The 15,990-nt window shown below is 62.6% G+C and overlaps 2 protein-coding genes and 1 long non-coding RNA gene across 3 annotated transcripts; all 3 read right to left on the minus strand.

Moving 5' to 3' along the window:
• Nucleotides 1–1,565: 1,565 nt before the first annotated feature.
• Nucleotides 1,566–6,529, minus strand: B4GAT1 (beta-1,4-glucuronyltransferase 1). The gene is made up of 2 exons (XM_030475451.1): nt 4,001–6,529; nt 1,566–2,463 (listed from the first exon to the last, which is right to left on the minus strand). The coding sequence occupies exons 1-2, from the start codon at nt 5,444–5,446 to the stop codon at nt 2,272–2,274; spliced, it is 1,638 nt and encodes a 545-aa protein (XP_030331311.1). The 5' UTR covers nt 5,447–6,529; the 3' UTR covers nt 1,566–2,271.
• On the minus strand, nt 2,605–3,900 carry LOC115603515. The gene is made up of 2 exons (XR_003989884.1): nt 3,594–3,900; nt 2,605–3,421 (listed from the first exon to the last, which is right to left on the minus strand). It is a non-coding gene; the product is annotated as an uncharacterized LOC115603515 (long non-coding RNA).
• Nucleotides 6,530–8,395: 1,866 nt separating the features above from the next.
• LOC115603476 (elastin-like) lies at nt 8,396–14,528 on the minus strand. Its single transcript, XM_030475381.1, is given in 10 exon segments — nt 8,396–8,424; nt 8,813–9,154; nt 9,225–11,041; nt 11,183–11,315; nt 11,693–11,802; nt 11,892–12,138; nt 12,642–12,737; nt 12,850–12,871; nt 12,873–13,004; nt 14,334–14,528. Coding segments are annotated over 10 exon segments (3,123 nt in total).
• Nucleotides 14,529–15,990: the final 1,462 nt, after the last annotated feature.

The following is a 15,990-nucleotide window of genomic DNA, read 5'->3' on the forward strand; positions in this document are numbered from 1 at the left end:
GGGGGCTGCCCCTCGCCATGGGACATTCTAGTTCCACCCCGCCCCCCACGTCAGGTTTGGGTCACGTTCCTCCAGTCCCGAAGGGGGCACTGTTCTCTGCCACCCCATCCGTGCGCCTCCTGCCCCCCCATCCCCATGTGTCACCTCCCAAGCACAAGGGGGCGCTGTGTCACACAACCGCCATGCCGGAAGTTGCCAGCCCGCCATTCGCCGGTGTGGCAGCAGTGCATGTTGGGAGTTGTAGTTCGGCGTAGACATCGTTCGGCCATGTTGCCCCGATGCATATTGGGAGATGTAGTTCTCAAGCAGTGCCTGTCGGCCATGTTGCCCCGGTGCATGCTGGGAGCCGTTGGCCCCTGTCATTTGGGATGTTTCCCTCCCCCCCCCGCCCCAGGATCCCCCAAAATACCCTCAAGAGCCCGGACCCGCCTCCTCCCCCCCGCTGGAGCCAGACCCAGCACTGAGCCCCATTGCTGAGCCCCACCACCTGCTTGTGCCCCACGGGCTCCAGTTTATGCCTCCAACCCCCCCCTAGAACATCACGGGTCTAAAACTGGATAAATTTATACACGTTACAGAGGTGATGTGAAAGAGCTGAGAATCTCTATATATGTAAATAAGCATAATATAATGTGATATAATATAATATAATATAAATATAATATAAAGTTTTATATTGCATTATATTGTATTAAATTGTGTTATATTACATAATATTGTATTACATTGCGTTATATTACATTATGTTACATGCTAAATTATACATTATATATTACATATATTATATGAATCATATAAAAATATACATAGACTATATATTACCATAGTATATTATGTTGCATTATAGCGGATTAGATTTTCTTTTTATATTGACATGTAGATATTCTTATTATATTACTATTGCATCACATTATACTATATTTACATCATATTATAATGAGATAACATTGTATAATGGTATGTAATATTATATATTACACTATAATTTATATTATTATTTTAGATATTATATTACATTACATTATATTATCTTACATTATAATATTATATTATTATATATTATTTATATAAAATTATTCATATCACATTTTATGATATGATATATCATAGCATATCACATCACATCATATCATTATCACTCTCTACAGCTACTTGGCAGGAGGTTGCAGTGAGGTGGGGTCAGTCTCTGCTCCCAAGGAACAAGGGATGGGACAAGAGGAAACGGCCTCAAGCTGCACCAGGGCAGGTTTAGATGGAGCTGAGGAACAATTCCTTCCCCAGAGGGTGCTCAGGCATCGGAACAGGCTGCCCAGGGCAGGGCTGGAGTCACCGGCCCTGCAAGTGTTCACACCCTGCGTAGCCGAGGCCTCAGTGCCATGGGTTAGTGGTGGCCTTGGCAGTGCTGGGAACGGTTGGACTTGATGAGCTTAAAGGTCTTTTCCACCCTGGTTGGTTCCATGACTCCAACAACCCCCCTCGTGCCTGTGCAAACCCTCCATTGACAGACCCCACGTGGACCCACCCCCCCCGGGGGGCCCCCCCATTACATCACCTGCACAGAGGCATTGCGGGCCAGGGTCATCTTTATTGAGGGCAGGTCCACAGAGGCCATGGGGCCCCCTGTGCTCAATAGAGAGCACCCACATCCCGTGTGGAGCACCCATGTGTCCAACAGATAGCACCCACGTTCTGAGTGGAGCACCCACGTCCCATGTTTCACATTCCATGTTCCATATGCAGCACCCATATCGTGTATGAAGCACCCATGTTCCATATTCCACGTCCCGTGTGGAGCACCCATGTTCCATGTGGAGCATCCATGTGTCCAATGGATAGCACCCATGTCCTGAGTGGAGCACGCATGTCCCACGTTCCACGTTCCATATGCAGCACCCATATTGTGTATGGAGCACCCATGTTCCATGTTCCACATTCCACGTCCTGTGTGGAGCACCCACGTCCCATGTTCCACATTCCATGTCCCGTGCGGAGCACCCACGTTCCATGTGGAGCACCCACGTTGCATGTTCCACGTTCCATGTCCTGTGTGGAGCATCCATGTTCCATGTTCCACGTCCCGTGCAGAGCACCCATTGCGTGCTCAGCAGCGCCGAGGGGAGCGGGGGACCCATGTTCCATGTCCCGTGTGGAGCACCCATGTCCCATGTTCCACATCCTGTGTGCAGCGCCCATCTCCTGCTCAGCAGCGCCAGGGGGAGCAGGGGACCCATGTCCCATGTGGAGCACCCATGTGGAGCACCCACGTCCCGCTCAGCAGCGGCGGGGGGAGCGGGGGTAGCGCAGGCGCAGGTCGGAGCGGAAGCGCCGGAACAGCAGCCGGTTGCGGTGCTGCTCGGCCGCGCGCCCCCCGTGGAACCCGTCGGCCTCCTTGAACCCGCCGTGAACCACGAAGGCCCCGTCCAGCACCGCGAAGCGGAACCCGGCCACGTGCAGCTCACACGCCTGGGGGGGACAGCACAGCCTCCAGCACCCACCGGTGCCTCAGAGCACCCAGACACCCCCATAGCACCCACAGATCCTTTACAGCACCTATAGATCCCCATAGCACCCACAGATCCTTTATAGCACCTATAGATCCCCATAGCACCCATAGATCCTCTATAGCACCCAGAGACACCCACAGCACCCACAGATCCTCTATAGCACCCAGAGACACCCACAGCACCCACAGATCCTCTATAGCACCCAGAGACACCCACAGCACCCACAGATCCTCTATAGCACCCATAGACCCCCGCAGCACCCACAGATCCTCTATAGCACCGAGACCCCCATAGCACCCATAGATCCTCGATAGCACCCAGAGACCCCCATAGCACCCATGATCCTCTATAGCACCCAGAGACACCCACAGCACCCACAGATCCTCTATAGCACCCATAGACCCCCGCAGCACCCATAGATCCTCTATAGCACCCAGAGACTCTTATAGCACCCATAGATCCTCGATAGCACCCAGAGACCCCCATAGCACCCACAGATCCTCTATAGCACCCAGAGACCCCCATAGCACCCACAGATCCTCTATAGCACCCAGAGACCCCCATAGCACCCATGATCCTCTATAGCACCCAGAGACACCCACAGCACCCACAGATCCTCTATAGCACCCAGAGACCCCCACAGCACCCATAGATCCTCGACAGCACCCAGAGACCCCCATAGCACCCACAGATCCTCTATAGCACCCAGCACCCCTCTACAGCACCCAGAGACCCCCAAAGCACCCAGAGATCCTCTATAGCACCCATAGACCCCCGCAGCACCCATAGATCCTCTGCACGCAGAGACCCCCACAGCACCCTTAGATGCTCTATAGCACCCATAGGTCTTCTATAGCATCCCTAGACCTCACAGCACCCATAGATCCTCTACAGTACCCATAGATCCTCTATAGCACCTATGGACCTCACAACACCCATAGATCCTGTACAGCACCCACAGACCTCACAGCACCCATAGATCCTCTACAGCACCCACAGACCTCACAGCACCCATAGATCCTCTACAGCACCCATATATCCCCATAGCACCCTGTCCTGGGTTCAGCTTGGGCTTAAACCACGACACACCCATAGATCCTCTATAGCACCCATAGACCGCACAGCACCCACTGATGCCTTATAGCACCCAGAGACCTCCATATCACCCATAGATCCTCTACAGCACCCATAGACCCCCATAGCAAGCATAGATCCCCTATAGCACTCATAGACCTCACAGCACCCACTGATGCCTCATAGCACCCACAGTTCCCCTAAGAGCACCCATAGCCCCTTGACCACCCCATAGCGCCCACAGCCCCCATGGGCACCCTATGGTCATCACGGCCACCCCACAGCACCCACAGCCCCTATGGCCACCCTATGGTCACCATGGCCACCCAACAGCACCCACAGCCCCTATGGCCACCCCACGGCCCCCCAAGCACCTCGAACCCCCATGGGCACCCCAGGGCCCCCCAAGCACCCCACGGCACCTGGCTGATGCGGTTGAAGCCGTACTGCAGGAAGCGCTCGTCGAAGGGGGGGACGCCGTGGGCCGGCCCCACATAAAAGGGCTCCCAGGGGTCACGCCATGGGGCCTCATAGGCCACGCGCAGGTGTGGGGTGGGTGGCAGCGCCCACCAGCGCCCATAGTCCGTGGGTGCTTGGCACCGGGGGCACAGCGCCCCATAGAAGGGCCGGGCGTCCCCTGTGCCCCACAGCTGCTGGAGCTCTGCCTTCGTCCCTGGCACCGGTGTCCCCAAACGCACCTCGAAGGCCGGGAGCACGAACACGACCTGGGCCCAGGGTGGCTGGGTGGGACCTGGGGCATTGGGGTCCTCCAGGACATTGGGGTCCTCCAGGACATTGGGGTCCTTCAGGGCACTGGGGTCCTTTAGGATGTTGGGGTCCTTCAGGGCATTGGGGTCCTTCAGGACATTGGGGACCTCCAAGGCATTGGGGTCCACCAAGACACTGGGGACCCCTGGGTCAGGGAAGCCCTTGGGGACCCCCAGGACATCACTGGGGCTCCCCAACCTGTTGGGGACCTCCGGGGCGTTGAGCCCCCCGTGGTCACTGGGGACCCCAGGGACATGGGGGGGGTCCAGAGCATTGGGGACCACTCTGAGGCCATCAGATGCCTGCAATGATGGGGGGTCCCCCAAAGCTTTGGGGTCCCCCCCATCTCCACCAGCGCCCCACAATGGGGGTCCGCCCCCCTGCAGCGCCCTCAGGAACCCCTCCCGCAGCCCCCGGCTGGGCACCACATCCGCATCCAGCAGCAGCACAAAGCGCCCCCCGCCAAGCCCTGGGGAGCCGGGACCCCCATTGCGCGTCCCCCCGAGCCCCCCCGTTTCCTCCCCAGCCGCCCCAGCCCAGGCCACGTTCCGCAGCAGGTTCCCGGGGTACGGCACCCCCAAAGTGTAACTGGGGGGGTCGGCGGCTGCCAGGCGCCCCAGGGCCCCCCGGCACCCCCCCGGCGCTGCGGGGCCGCGGTTGGGGGTCACGGCGGGGGGGGGGTCGGCAGCCCCCAGCACCACGTGCAGCCGCAGGCGCCCCCGGAGCCCCCGGCAGGGCCCCCCCAGCGCCGCCAGCAGCTGCCCCAGCCCGGCCCGGGGCACCCCGAATACAGCCACCGAGAGGGGCCCCCCCCAGCGCTCCCCCCCCAGCGCCCCCCCCAGCGCCGCCGCCGCCCGCCCCGGGGTCCCGTGTGTGGCCAGCACCAACTCGGGGGGTGCCCAGCGCGGGGGGGGCCCCAACACGTCCCGATACACCCGGAAGGTTCCGGAAGCGTCCAGAACCCCCCTAGGGGGGGGCAGCGGTTTGGGGACGCGACGGGGGGACACGGGGGGGGGCAGCGCTCGCAGGTAGAGGGTCTGCAGCAGCGCCAGCCCCCCCAGCAGCCAAGCGCAGCCCCCCAAGAGCCGCCCTCGGCCCATGGCCCGCTGTGTCACCCCCCCCCCCCAAACTGGGGATACTGGGAAGGGACTGGGGGGGGGGCCTCTGGGGGCACTGGGAAAGAGCCAAAGGGACTGGGAGGGTGCTGGGGGCTGCTGGGCGTTACTGGTGGGCTGCTGGGGAGCACTGAGACCTGTACGAGGTCACTGGGACCAGTCCGGGGGGGTCACTGGGACCAGTGCTGAGCCGGGACCAGTACGGCATGCTGGAAGCACTATGGGATCCCTGGGACCAGCCAGTATGGGGGCTACTGGGACCAGTACGGCGGTTATTGGGACCAGTATGGGGGCTACTGGGAACAGTACAGGGGTTACTGGGACCAGTATGGGGGTTACTGGGACCAGTACGAGGTTACTGGAACCAGTACGGGGGTTACTGGGACCAGTATGGGGGCTACTGGGACCAGTACGAGGTTACTGGGACCAGTACAGGGGTTACTGGGACCAGTATGGGGGTTATTGGGACCAGTACGAGGGTTATTGGGACCAGTACGAGGTTACTGGGACCAGTATGGGGGTGCTGGGACCAGTATAGGGGTGCTGGGACCAGTATGGGGGTTATTGGGACCAGTATGAGGTTACTGGGACCAGTACGGGGGTTACTGGGACCAGTATGGGGGTTATTGGGACCAGTATGAGGTTACTGGGACCAGTATAGGGGTGCTGGGACCAGTATGGGGGTTACTGGGGCCAGTATGGGGGTGCTGGGACCACCAGTATGGGTGCTGGGACCAGTATGGGCTTACTGAGACCAGTATGGGGGTGCTGGGACCAGTATGGGCTTACTGGGACCGGTATGGGGGTGCTGGGACCACCAGTATGGATGGTGGGACCAGTATGGGCTTACTGGAACCAGTATGGGGCTTACTGGGACCAGCATGGGGGTGCTGGGACCAGTATGGGCTTACTGGGACCAGTACGGGGGTTACTGGGACCACTACGGGGGCGCTGGGCCCAGCTCGGGGTGGAAGCGGTCCCAGTCCGGGGCTATCCCGCGCCCGGCGCAGGGAAGGGACCGGGGAGGGACCGGAGGGAACCGCGACCCGCGAACTCACCGCGCCGCGTCGCCGCAGGAAGCGCGCATGCGCGGGGCGGGGCCTGGGCGGGCTGTGGGGGGCGTGGTCAAGGCGGACGGTGGGCGGGACTAGCGCGATGGGGGCGTGGCCTGGCCGGTGCCCGGGTCCTGCCTTATCTCCGCAGCGCTCGGAGCCGGGGACCTTCCGAACGCTCCCCGAACCCCCCCACCCCGGGGTACCCCCAAGCACATCGGTACCCCCCAATATCTGGGTCCCTCCCCGCACCTCCGGGTGTCTCCCACATCTCTAAGTCCCTCCCCAAGCCCCTGGGACCCCCCCAAACCCCTGGCTCCCCACCCCTGGACACCTTTGTCCCTGGAAAGAAGCTGCCACGGGCACAGGGACACGGAGGCCACTTTATTTCCAAGGGGGTGTCAGGGCCACGGGGCCTCCAGGGGACGTTGGGGACATGGGGGCTGTGGAGCCACCATGTGTCTCAGTCCCTCAGTAGGGACATGGGGGATGTTGGGGACAATGGGGGCCAGTCCCTCGCGGTGGGGACGTTGGGGACATCAGGGTCTCAGTCCCTTGAGTCAAGGTGATGACGATGTCCCGCATCCTTCAGGGACATCAGAGACGTTGGGAATGGGGACATTGGGCCACGACAGGTCTCAGTCCTTTGGGTTGGGGGCATTGGGGACATCAGACCACGATGTGTCTCAGTCCATTGATCCAAGGTGACAACAAGGTCCCACGTCCCTTGGGGACATTGGGGACATCAAGCCACAATGTGTCTCAGTCCCTCCAGCCGAGGCGACGAGGAGGTGTGACATGTCTCAGTCCTTTTGGTGGTGTCTGCATCCTTCAGGGACACGCTGGGGACATCGGTCCCTTGGGTCACAGCTTTGATGAGGTGCCCGTGTCCCTCAGGGACATTGGGGACGTCGAGTTGTGACGAGTCTCAGTCCCTTGGGCTCAGTGACATCGCGCTGCGACGTATCTCGATGTCTTGGGTGGGGGACATTGGGGACATCGAGGATGTTGGGGACATTGGGGACACCGAGGATGTCAGGGACACTGGGGATGTTGGGGACATTGGGGACACTGAGCCACGATGTGTCTCAGTCCCTCAAATTGGGGACACTGGGGACACTGGCCGTGACATCTCACAGTCCCTTGGGGGACTTGGGGGACTTTGGGACATGGGGACATTGAGCCATGACCTGTCCCAGCCCAATGGCCTGGGGCAGCGGGTGCCCACGTCCCCCACGTTGGGGACATTGGGGACATTGGGTCATGGCATGTCTCCATCCCTTGGGTTGGGGACACTGGGGACATCGAGCCACATTGTGCCTCAGCCCCTTGAGTTGGGAACATTGGGGACATGGGGCCATTGAGCCTCAATGTCTCCATCACTCAGGTCAGGGACATTGGGGACATCAAGCCACATCGTGCCTTGGTCCCTTGGGTTGTGGACATTGGGGACGACACCCATGGGGGGGGCACACACTTTTGGGGGGACTCTGCCAAAAATGCAGACCCCAAGGTGGGGGGGGGTGACAAGGACAGGGACGAGGTGGGTGACAAGGGACAGGGACATCGGGGCTGGGGGGGCCACAGGCTCCTACAGGTGGGTCCAAGCCACCCACTGACAAGATCTGGGGACGGGTCCCGCAGTGCGGCTGGGGACGGGGACATGGGGACACGGGACCCAGGCGTCCGGGCTGGGGGGGGGGGGCCACCAGCCCCCCCCCAATTACCTTAGAGACTCGTTACGAGTTAAATTAGCACGAAAGGCCCCGGGGGGGGGCGGCGGGGGGCGGGGACGCGGCCGGGGCCGGGGGGACGGTGGCTCCGGGCCGGGGTGACAATGACAATATGCCATACTGGGGGCAAGTCGCGTCACAGACTTAGTTCAGAACGACGGGGCGCGCTGGCTTCCGGCTGCGGGGGGGGGAGAACAGGACGTCAGAGACCCCCCCATAACCTTCTGTACACCCCATAACCCCCCATACCCCACATAACTCCCTGTACCCCCCAATGGACTCAGGCATTGAGCCCATAGACCCCTCCCAAGGGCCTGGGCACATGCACCCGTCCATTGAGGGACCCAACTTTGGGGTCATCACCCTCCCCAGATTCCCCCCGCAACCTCCCCAAGGGACCCTGCAGTGTCCCCCCATCCCCACCCCTCTGGACCCTGTACCTTGGACCCCCACCTTCAGCCCCCAAACCCCACTGTCCCCCCCCGAGATGAGCCCCAGACAGCTGGTCACCCCCCCACTGGGTGCCCCCCACCCACTGGGTGCCCCCACCCTGGCTCCCCCCTTACCTTGGCGGAAGGCGTCCTGGAGGCGGCTCTGGGGGAGTTGATACAACTCAGCGAAGGGGTCGCGGGGCGACCGGGGTGGGGGGGGCCGGGGGCCGGGGGTGCCCCCGGGGTGCCGGGTCCCCCCGCGGCTGACACCGGTGGCGGCGGCCAGGCCCTGGAGCAGGCGGCGCAGGACAGGGCCGGGGGGGGCGGCCGGGGGGGGCGGCGGCGGGGGGGACGTCTCGGGGGTGAGAAGGGTGCCGGGGTCCCCCCCTGGCTGCCCCCCGGGGCTCTCAGGACTCGGCGGCAGCTTCTCGGGCGCAGCCTCAGGTGGCTCCGGGGGGCCGAAGGCGAAGGGCGGCGCTTGTCGGGGGGTGTAGGGGGGGGTCCAGGTCTCGGTGCCCCCCCCCCGGTGTCTCAGGGACCCCCAGGCCTGGCACAAGGCGGGCGCCCACAGCCAGGTTGGGGCCAAGGCCAAGGCCGGTGCTGATGTTGGCTCCGATGGCAGCTCCGAGGCCAACGCCAGGTCCAAGAGCGGGGTCAACATTGGCCCCAAGGCCAAGGCCGATGGTGGATCCAAGAGCAGAGCCAGCGCTGGCACCAATGGCGGCTCCAGCACCAAGTCCAACACCGGATCCAATGCCAGATCCAATACTGGCTCCAACACCAAGTCCAATGCCGGTGTCAACGCTGGTTCCAAGAGCAGAGTCAATGTTGGCTCCAATGTTGGCTCCAAGGCTGAGTCCAACAGTGGCACCAACATCGGGTCCAAGTCCGGAGCAGACGTTGGCTCCAAGCGCAGCTCCAACAGCAAATCCAAGGGCAGATCCAAGACCAGAGCCACCGGTGGCTCCAACGCCGGCTCCAACAGCGAGTCCAACACTGGCACCAACATCAGATCCAGGAGCGGAGCCAATGTTGGAACCAACATTGGCTCCGAGGCCAAGTCCGACACCAGATCCAAGAGTGGAGCCAACGCCAGCACCAATGTTGGCTCCAACAGCAGCTCCAATGCCAAGTCCAACACCAGATCCAACATCAGATGCGAGAGCAGTGCCAACATTGGCTCCAACACCAAGTCCAACGCCAATGTCAATATCGGATCCAAGAGCAGCACCCACATTGGCTCCAACACCAGCTCCAACAGCAAGTCCAACACTGGATCCAAGACCAGAGCCAACATTGGCTCCAACAGCAGCTCCAACGGCAAGTCCAACACCAGGTCCCACACCGGAGGAAAGAGTGGAGCCAACATTGGCTCCAAGAGCAGCTCCAAGTCCAAGTCCAACAGTGGATCCAAGACTGGAGCCAACGTTGGCTCCAATATTGGCTCCAAGACCAAGTCCAACACCAGCACTGACTCCAGCACCTACATTGGTTCCAACGCTGGCTCCGACGGTGAGTCCAACGCCAGCACCAACATCAGATGGAAGAGCAGGGCCAAGAGCCCCAATGCCAAGCCCAACACTGGCTCTGACACCACCACCAAGGCCAGGCCCAATGTTGGCCCCGACACTGAGCGCGACGCCAGCTCCGAGACTGGACCCAACGCTGGCTCCACCGTTGGCTTGGAGACCAGCTCCAACATCATCTCCAGCTCCAAGAGCAGCTCCAATATCAGCCCCAAGGTTGGGGCCAACATCGGCGCTGGTGCCGGCTGCCATGCCAAGGCCGACGTCGACTCTGATGCCGGCTCCGACACCGATGCCAACTCCAGTGCCGACATCAGAGCCAAGACCTTGTCCAACACTGTCTCCGAGACCATGTCCAACGTTCACTCCGACACCAGCTCCAAGACCGGGGTCAATGTTGGCTCCAACGTTGCCTCCAACGTTGCCTCCAAGACCATGACCAATGGCGGCTTCAAGACCAGGTCCCATGTTGGCATCAAGACCAGGCCCAACACCAGCTCCAAGACCAGGGTCAACGTTGGCTCCCAAGCCAGCTCCAAGACCATGTCCAACATCAGCTCCAAGGCCACATCCAACATTGACCCCAAGGCCAAGGCCAACGCTGACGCCAACATTAACTCCAATGTCGTCTCCAAGCCCAGATCCAACACCGAGGTCAACACCGGATCCAACACCAGGACCAACACCGAGGCCAACACCGGGGCCAGCGCTGACACCAAGGTCCCCACCAGCTCCAATGCTGGCCCCAGGGAAGTCAAGGCTGGGGCCGAAGGGCTCGGGAGGGTCCGGGGGGGCCTCAGCCGCCAACTGCTGCCGCAGGCACCAGGCCTCGGCCTCACTGTGGGAGACACAGGGGAGTCTGGGGTGAGCCTGGGGCCCCCAGGGGAGTGGAGGGTGCCCAGCCCCATGGGTGCCATGTGGGGTGGGAGGTGCCCGGCCACCGGCGGCTGACGGGACACCCGGAGCTGTGGCCACTCACCTGATGATGAAGTTGTGGGCGAGCAGAGCCGGGCCCTCGGGGCGCAGCCGCGCGTAGACCCACGTCCAGCCCAGGCCGTCCTTGCGCTGCAGCCGTGTCACCAGCTCCCCTCGCGCCTCTGGCCCTGCTCCTGCTGCGGGGACACACACGGGGACGTCAGCGGGGACACGGGGATGTCAGCGGGGATGGGGACGGGGTGTTTGGGGGGTTGGGGACATCAGTGAGGTCGATTAGGAGGGTTGGAGACATGGTGACATCGACGGGGACAGGGGACAACGGGGACATGGAGGACACCCGGGGAGGAGGCAAGGTGAGCCCAGGGGATGTGTGAGACACTGAGGACATGATGGGGGGCAAAGTGACAGCAGGGGACCCAGGGAAAACGCAGGGTGATGGGGGACACCCCTGAGGATACCCAGCTGACACCCAGGGGCCAGGGAGACCCCAGGGACCCAAGGAAGAGCTTGGGAGGGACGGGAAGAGCCCAGGGGACACCAAAGGGACACTCACCCAGGCGGAGGTGCTGGCGGGCAACATGGCCAAGGTCCTCGGGGTGCAGGAGCCGGTACCAGGAGCGACCCAGGAGCTCCCCACGCCCGTAGCCCAGGTGGATCAGGACACTGTGGGACAATACACCTGGGTCCAGTGCCTGCCATGGCTGGGACCCCCCCCAGACACCCGGATCCCCCTTTGGGTGTCAGGTCCTGACCTGTCGGACACGTCGAGCAGCGCGAGGTCGCGTGCATGGCGGCTCTGGAATGCCGGCAGCAGGAGACAGTCGGGACAGGGCCAGGGTGGGGGGTCCAGGGGGGCGCAGAAGGCGACAAACAGCCCCGGGGAGGTGCCGGGGGGGCCGGGGGGGGCCTGGAACCGGCCCCGCAGCAGCACCAGCTTCCGCCCGGCGCTGGGGCGGCGCGAGGCCCGCGAGGTGGTGAAGCGGCAGCGGAAGAGGCGCTCTGGGGAAAGGGTCCTACGTTAGACCTCTGGAGCTCTGCCCATCCCTCTGTCCGTCATCCACCCTTCTGTCCATCACCCGTCTATCCATCCATCCATCCATCGTTCATCCATCCATCCATCATCCGTCTATCCATCCCTCCATCCCTCCATTCCTCCATCCCTCCATCCCTCCCTCCATCCATCCATCATTCATCCGTCCATCCATCATCCACCTATCCATCCCTCCATCCCTCCATCCATCCATCTATCTTTCTCTCCTCTCTTCCATCCCTCCCTCTCTCCATCCATTCTCCCTTCCTTCCTTCCTCCCTCCATTTCTTCATCCTTTCATCCATCTCTCCATCCCCCTGTTCTTCCATCCTTCCATCTCTCCATCCCTCCTTCCCTTCTTCCCTCCCTCCATCCTTCCATCCCTCATCCTTCCACTCATCCCTCCCTCTGCCCACACCCCTTCAGGCCCCTCCCCCAGGCCCCTCCCCCCTCGGAGGCCTCACCCACCTGCCTGGGGGGGGCCGGCCTGGGTGAGGCTGATGTCGCACCAGGGGGTGATCGGCCGGATCCAACAGGTCGTAGATGCTGTCACCCTGAGCCACCAGGTCTACCTGCATGGGGGGAGTGGGAGGGTCAGCACCCAGTGCCCAGCACGCAGTGCCCAGCACCCAGCCGCCCAGCACCCAGCACCCAGCCCCATTCCGACTGTGGGTGCTCACCATGGGAGTGCCCCAGGTGCTGCGGCGACGTTGTCGGTGACACCAACCAGCTTCCCCTCACGGGTGACAGCCAACAGGAACCCGGGCAGTGATGCCACCAGGTCGGCCAGCTCCGGCCCCCCCAGCAGCTCCATGGGTCCCTCCCCGCGTTGGGCCTGCCAAAGAGGACACTGCGTCAGCACCCATCCAGCACCCGCCACCTTGCCCGCACAGTCCCACTGCACTCCCGGGGCACCCATGTGGCCCCAGCACATGGAAGATGGGGTGTCACCCATGGAGTCACCCCATGGAGTCACCCCCATGGAGTCAGCCTTGCACATGTAGAGCCATGGGATTGCCTGTGCCCATCACTTGTCCCTGTCCCCATCCTTTCTCCCTGTCCCTGTCTCCAGCCCCAGCTCTGGTCCCTAATCCTGTCCCTTGTCCCGGTTCCTGACCCGATTCCAGACCTGGTCCCTGCCCTTGTCCCTCCTGTCCCGATCCCTGATCCCTGTTTTGGTTCCGGCTCCACTGCACCACGTTCCCCGGCTGCTGTCCCAGCCCTAATCCCGGGTCCCGATCCTGATCCCTGGTCCTGGTCTCGGGTCCCTATCCTGGTGCCCCGGTCCCAGTCCCGACCCCCGGTCCTGGTCCTGGTCTCTCTCCGTGCCCCGGTGTCCCGGTCCCTGTCCCCCTGTCTCGGTCCCAGCCCCGATCCCGGTCCCGCCCGCCCCGTTCCCCGCCGCTGTCCGCGGTGCTGAATCCCCGCCCGCCCTCCCGCTGCCGCTGTCCGCGGTGCTGAACGCACCCGGCGCTGCCCGCGGTGCTGATCCCACCCCTCCTGCTCCGGTCCCGGTTACCCCCGGTGGCTCCCGATCCCTCCCGGTCCCCGTCCCACCCCGCGCTGGTGGCTGCTCCTCTCCCCGCGCCTGGCCCCATCCCTCCGCCGGCTCCTTCCTCCAGCCCGGTACTGGGTCCCCGTTCCCCGTGCTGCTTCTGGCTCCCAGCCCACCTCCAGCCTGGTCCCCACCCGGTTCCATCCCGGTCCCCCGGTCCCCGGAGCAGTTCCAGTCCCTTTCCTACCGCCGGGTCCCATCCCGTGCTGTTCCCCGCTCCTATCCATATGCTGATTCCCAGTCCCATCCCGGTGCTGGTTCCATCCCGGTGCCTATGCCTGGTTCTGTGCCTATGCCTGGTTCCATCCCGGTGCCCATTCCCATCCCGGTGCCAGTCCCTGGTCCTATCCTGATGCCTGGTCCCATCCTGATGCCTGGTCCCATCCCGGTGCCATTCCTGCTCCCATCCCAGTGCCCGGTCCCATCCCAGTGCCCGCTCCCATCCCGGTTCCCGCTCCCATCCCGGTGCATTCCCCACTCCCGTCCCATTCTCTGCTCCCCTCTCGTGCCATTCCCAGCACCCGTACCCATTCCCATTCCCATCCCAGCACCAAACCCCTATCCCGTCCCGCTCCTGCTCCCATCCCAGCCCCTACCTCTCCCTCCCACCGCGCTTCCCGCGGACGCACCGGGCCGGAGGCAGGCTCCCTTGCGGGTGTAGATGCAGGCGAGGGCCATGACGTGCAGGTAGGAGAGGCGCGGCCGGTCGCCTTCGGGCAGCGGCAGGAGGTCCCGCAGGGCGCGGATCTCGGCGTTGATCTGGTCCCGCCGCGCCTTGGAGGCGCCTTTGGTGGAGCGGAGCATCCTCGCGCCGCGCCGCCGCGCGAACGCCCCTTATATGGACCGCGCGGGACGACGTCACCGCCGCGTCACACCCCCACCTCCCCCCGCCCTTCCCCGCCCCGCCCATTCGCAACGCCGGGGAGGGGGGGGGGGGCGGCAGCGTCAGTGCTGACGTAGACGCGCGCGCGGCGCAGGGCGAGGGGGGAGGGAGGGGGGAGGGGGGCGGCGCGCGGCGGCTTCGCACCGAAATAGGAGATGGCGCGCGCTGAGGGGCGGGGCGGAGGGAGGGGCGGGGCGGGGGACACGCCCCCTCCTCGGGGGGGGCGCAGTGCAAGGGGGGAGGGGGGGGAGTCAAGAAAAGGTACAAGGGGGCCATGGGGGGTGGGGGGGATGGAGGGAGGGAGGGGAGGATGGACAGGGGGGTCAATGGGAGGGTGGGGGAGCCAATGGTGGGTCAATAGGGGGCTGGAGGGATGGGTGGAGGGGTCAATGGGGAGGCTGGGGGGCATAGGGGTTTGGAAGGGCTCAAGGGAGTAATGGAGAGAGTCAATGGGGGGATAGAGAGAGTTAATAGTGGGATGGAGGGTCAACAGGAGGATGGAGGGTCAACAGGGGGATGGAGATGATCAATGGGGGATCAACAGGAGGATGGAGGTTCAATGGGGGGATGGAGATGGTCAACGGGGGTCAACAGGAGGATGGAGGGTCAATGGAGAGAGGGAGATGGTCAGTGGGGGGTCAACAGGAGGATGGAGGATCAACAGGAGGATGGAGGGTCAATGGGGGGATGGAGATGGTCAACGAGGGTCAACAGGAGGATGGAGGGTCAATGGGGAGAGGGAGATGGTCAATGGGGGGTCAACAGGAGGATGGAGGATCAACAGGAGGGTGGAGGGTCAATGGGGGATGAAGATGGTCAATGGGGGATGAAGATGGTCTATGTGAAGGTCAACAGGAGGATGGAGGGTCAACAGGGGCATGGAGATGGTCAACGGAGGGATGAAGAGAGTCAATGGGGGATGGAGGTGGTCAATGGGGGATGGAGAGTGTCAACAGGGGGAGGGATTATCAATGGGGTATGTAGAAAGTCAACAGGAGGGTGGAGAGGGTCAATGGGGGGATGGAGAACCCAATGGGGGGATGGAGAGGGTCAAACGATGGAAGCATTGATGGTGAGTCAACAGGGGAGTGGAGTGGGTCAATGGAGAGGCTGCTGTGGGGCTGGAAAGGCTCAAAGAGTGGAGGGAAGGTCAATGGGGGGTGGAGGGGGGGACAATGGGGGGTAGAGGGGGTCAATAGGGTGGAAGGGCTCAGGGGCTGGATGGACAGATGGACAGACAGGTCAACGGTGGGTTGGAGACACCAACAGTGGGTCAAGGGAGGGAAGGATGAGAGGATGGGTGATGTGAGGGATGGGGGAGCTGGTGGGGGCTCAATGGGGGCTCAGTGGGGCTCAATGGGTGTCAATGGGAGCTCAGCGGAG

The sequence above is a fragment of the Strigops habroptila genome, unplaced genomic scaffold (assembly GCF_004027225.2).
Source record: "Strigops habroptila isolate Jane unplaced genomic scaffold, bStrHab1.2.pri NW_022045636.1_ctg1, whole genome shotgun sequence".
NCBI classification, from domain to species: Eukaryota; Metazoa; Chordata; class Aves; order Psittaciformes; family Psittacidae; genus Strigops; species Strigops habroptila.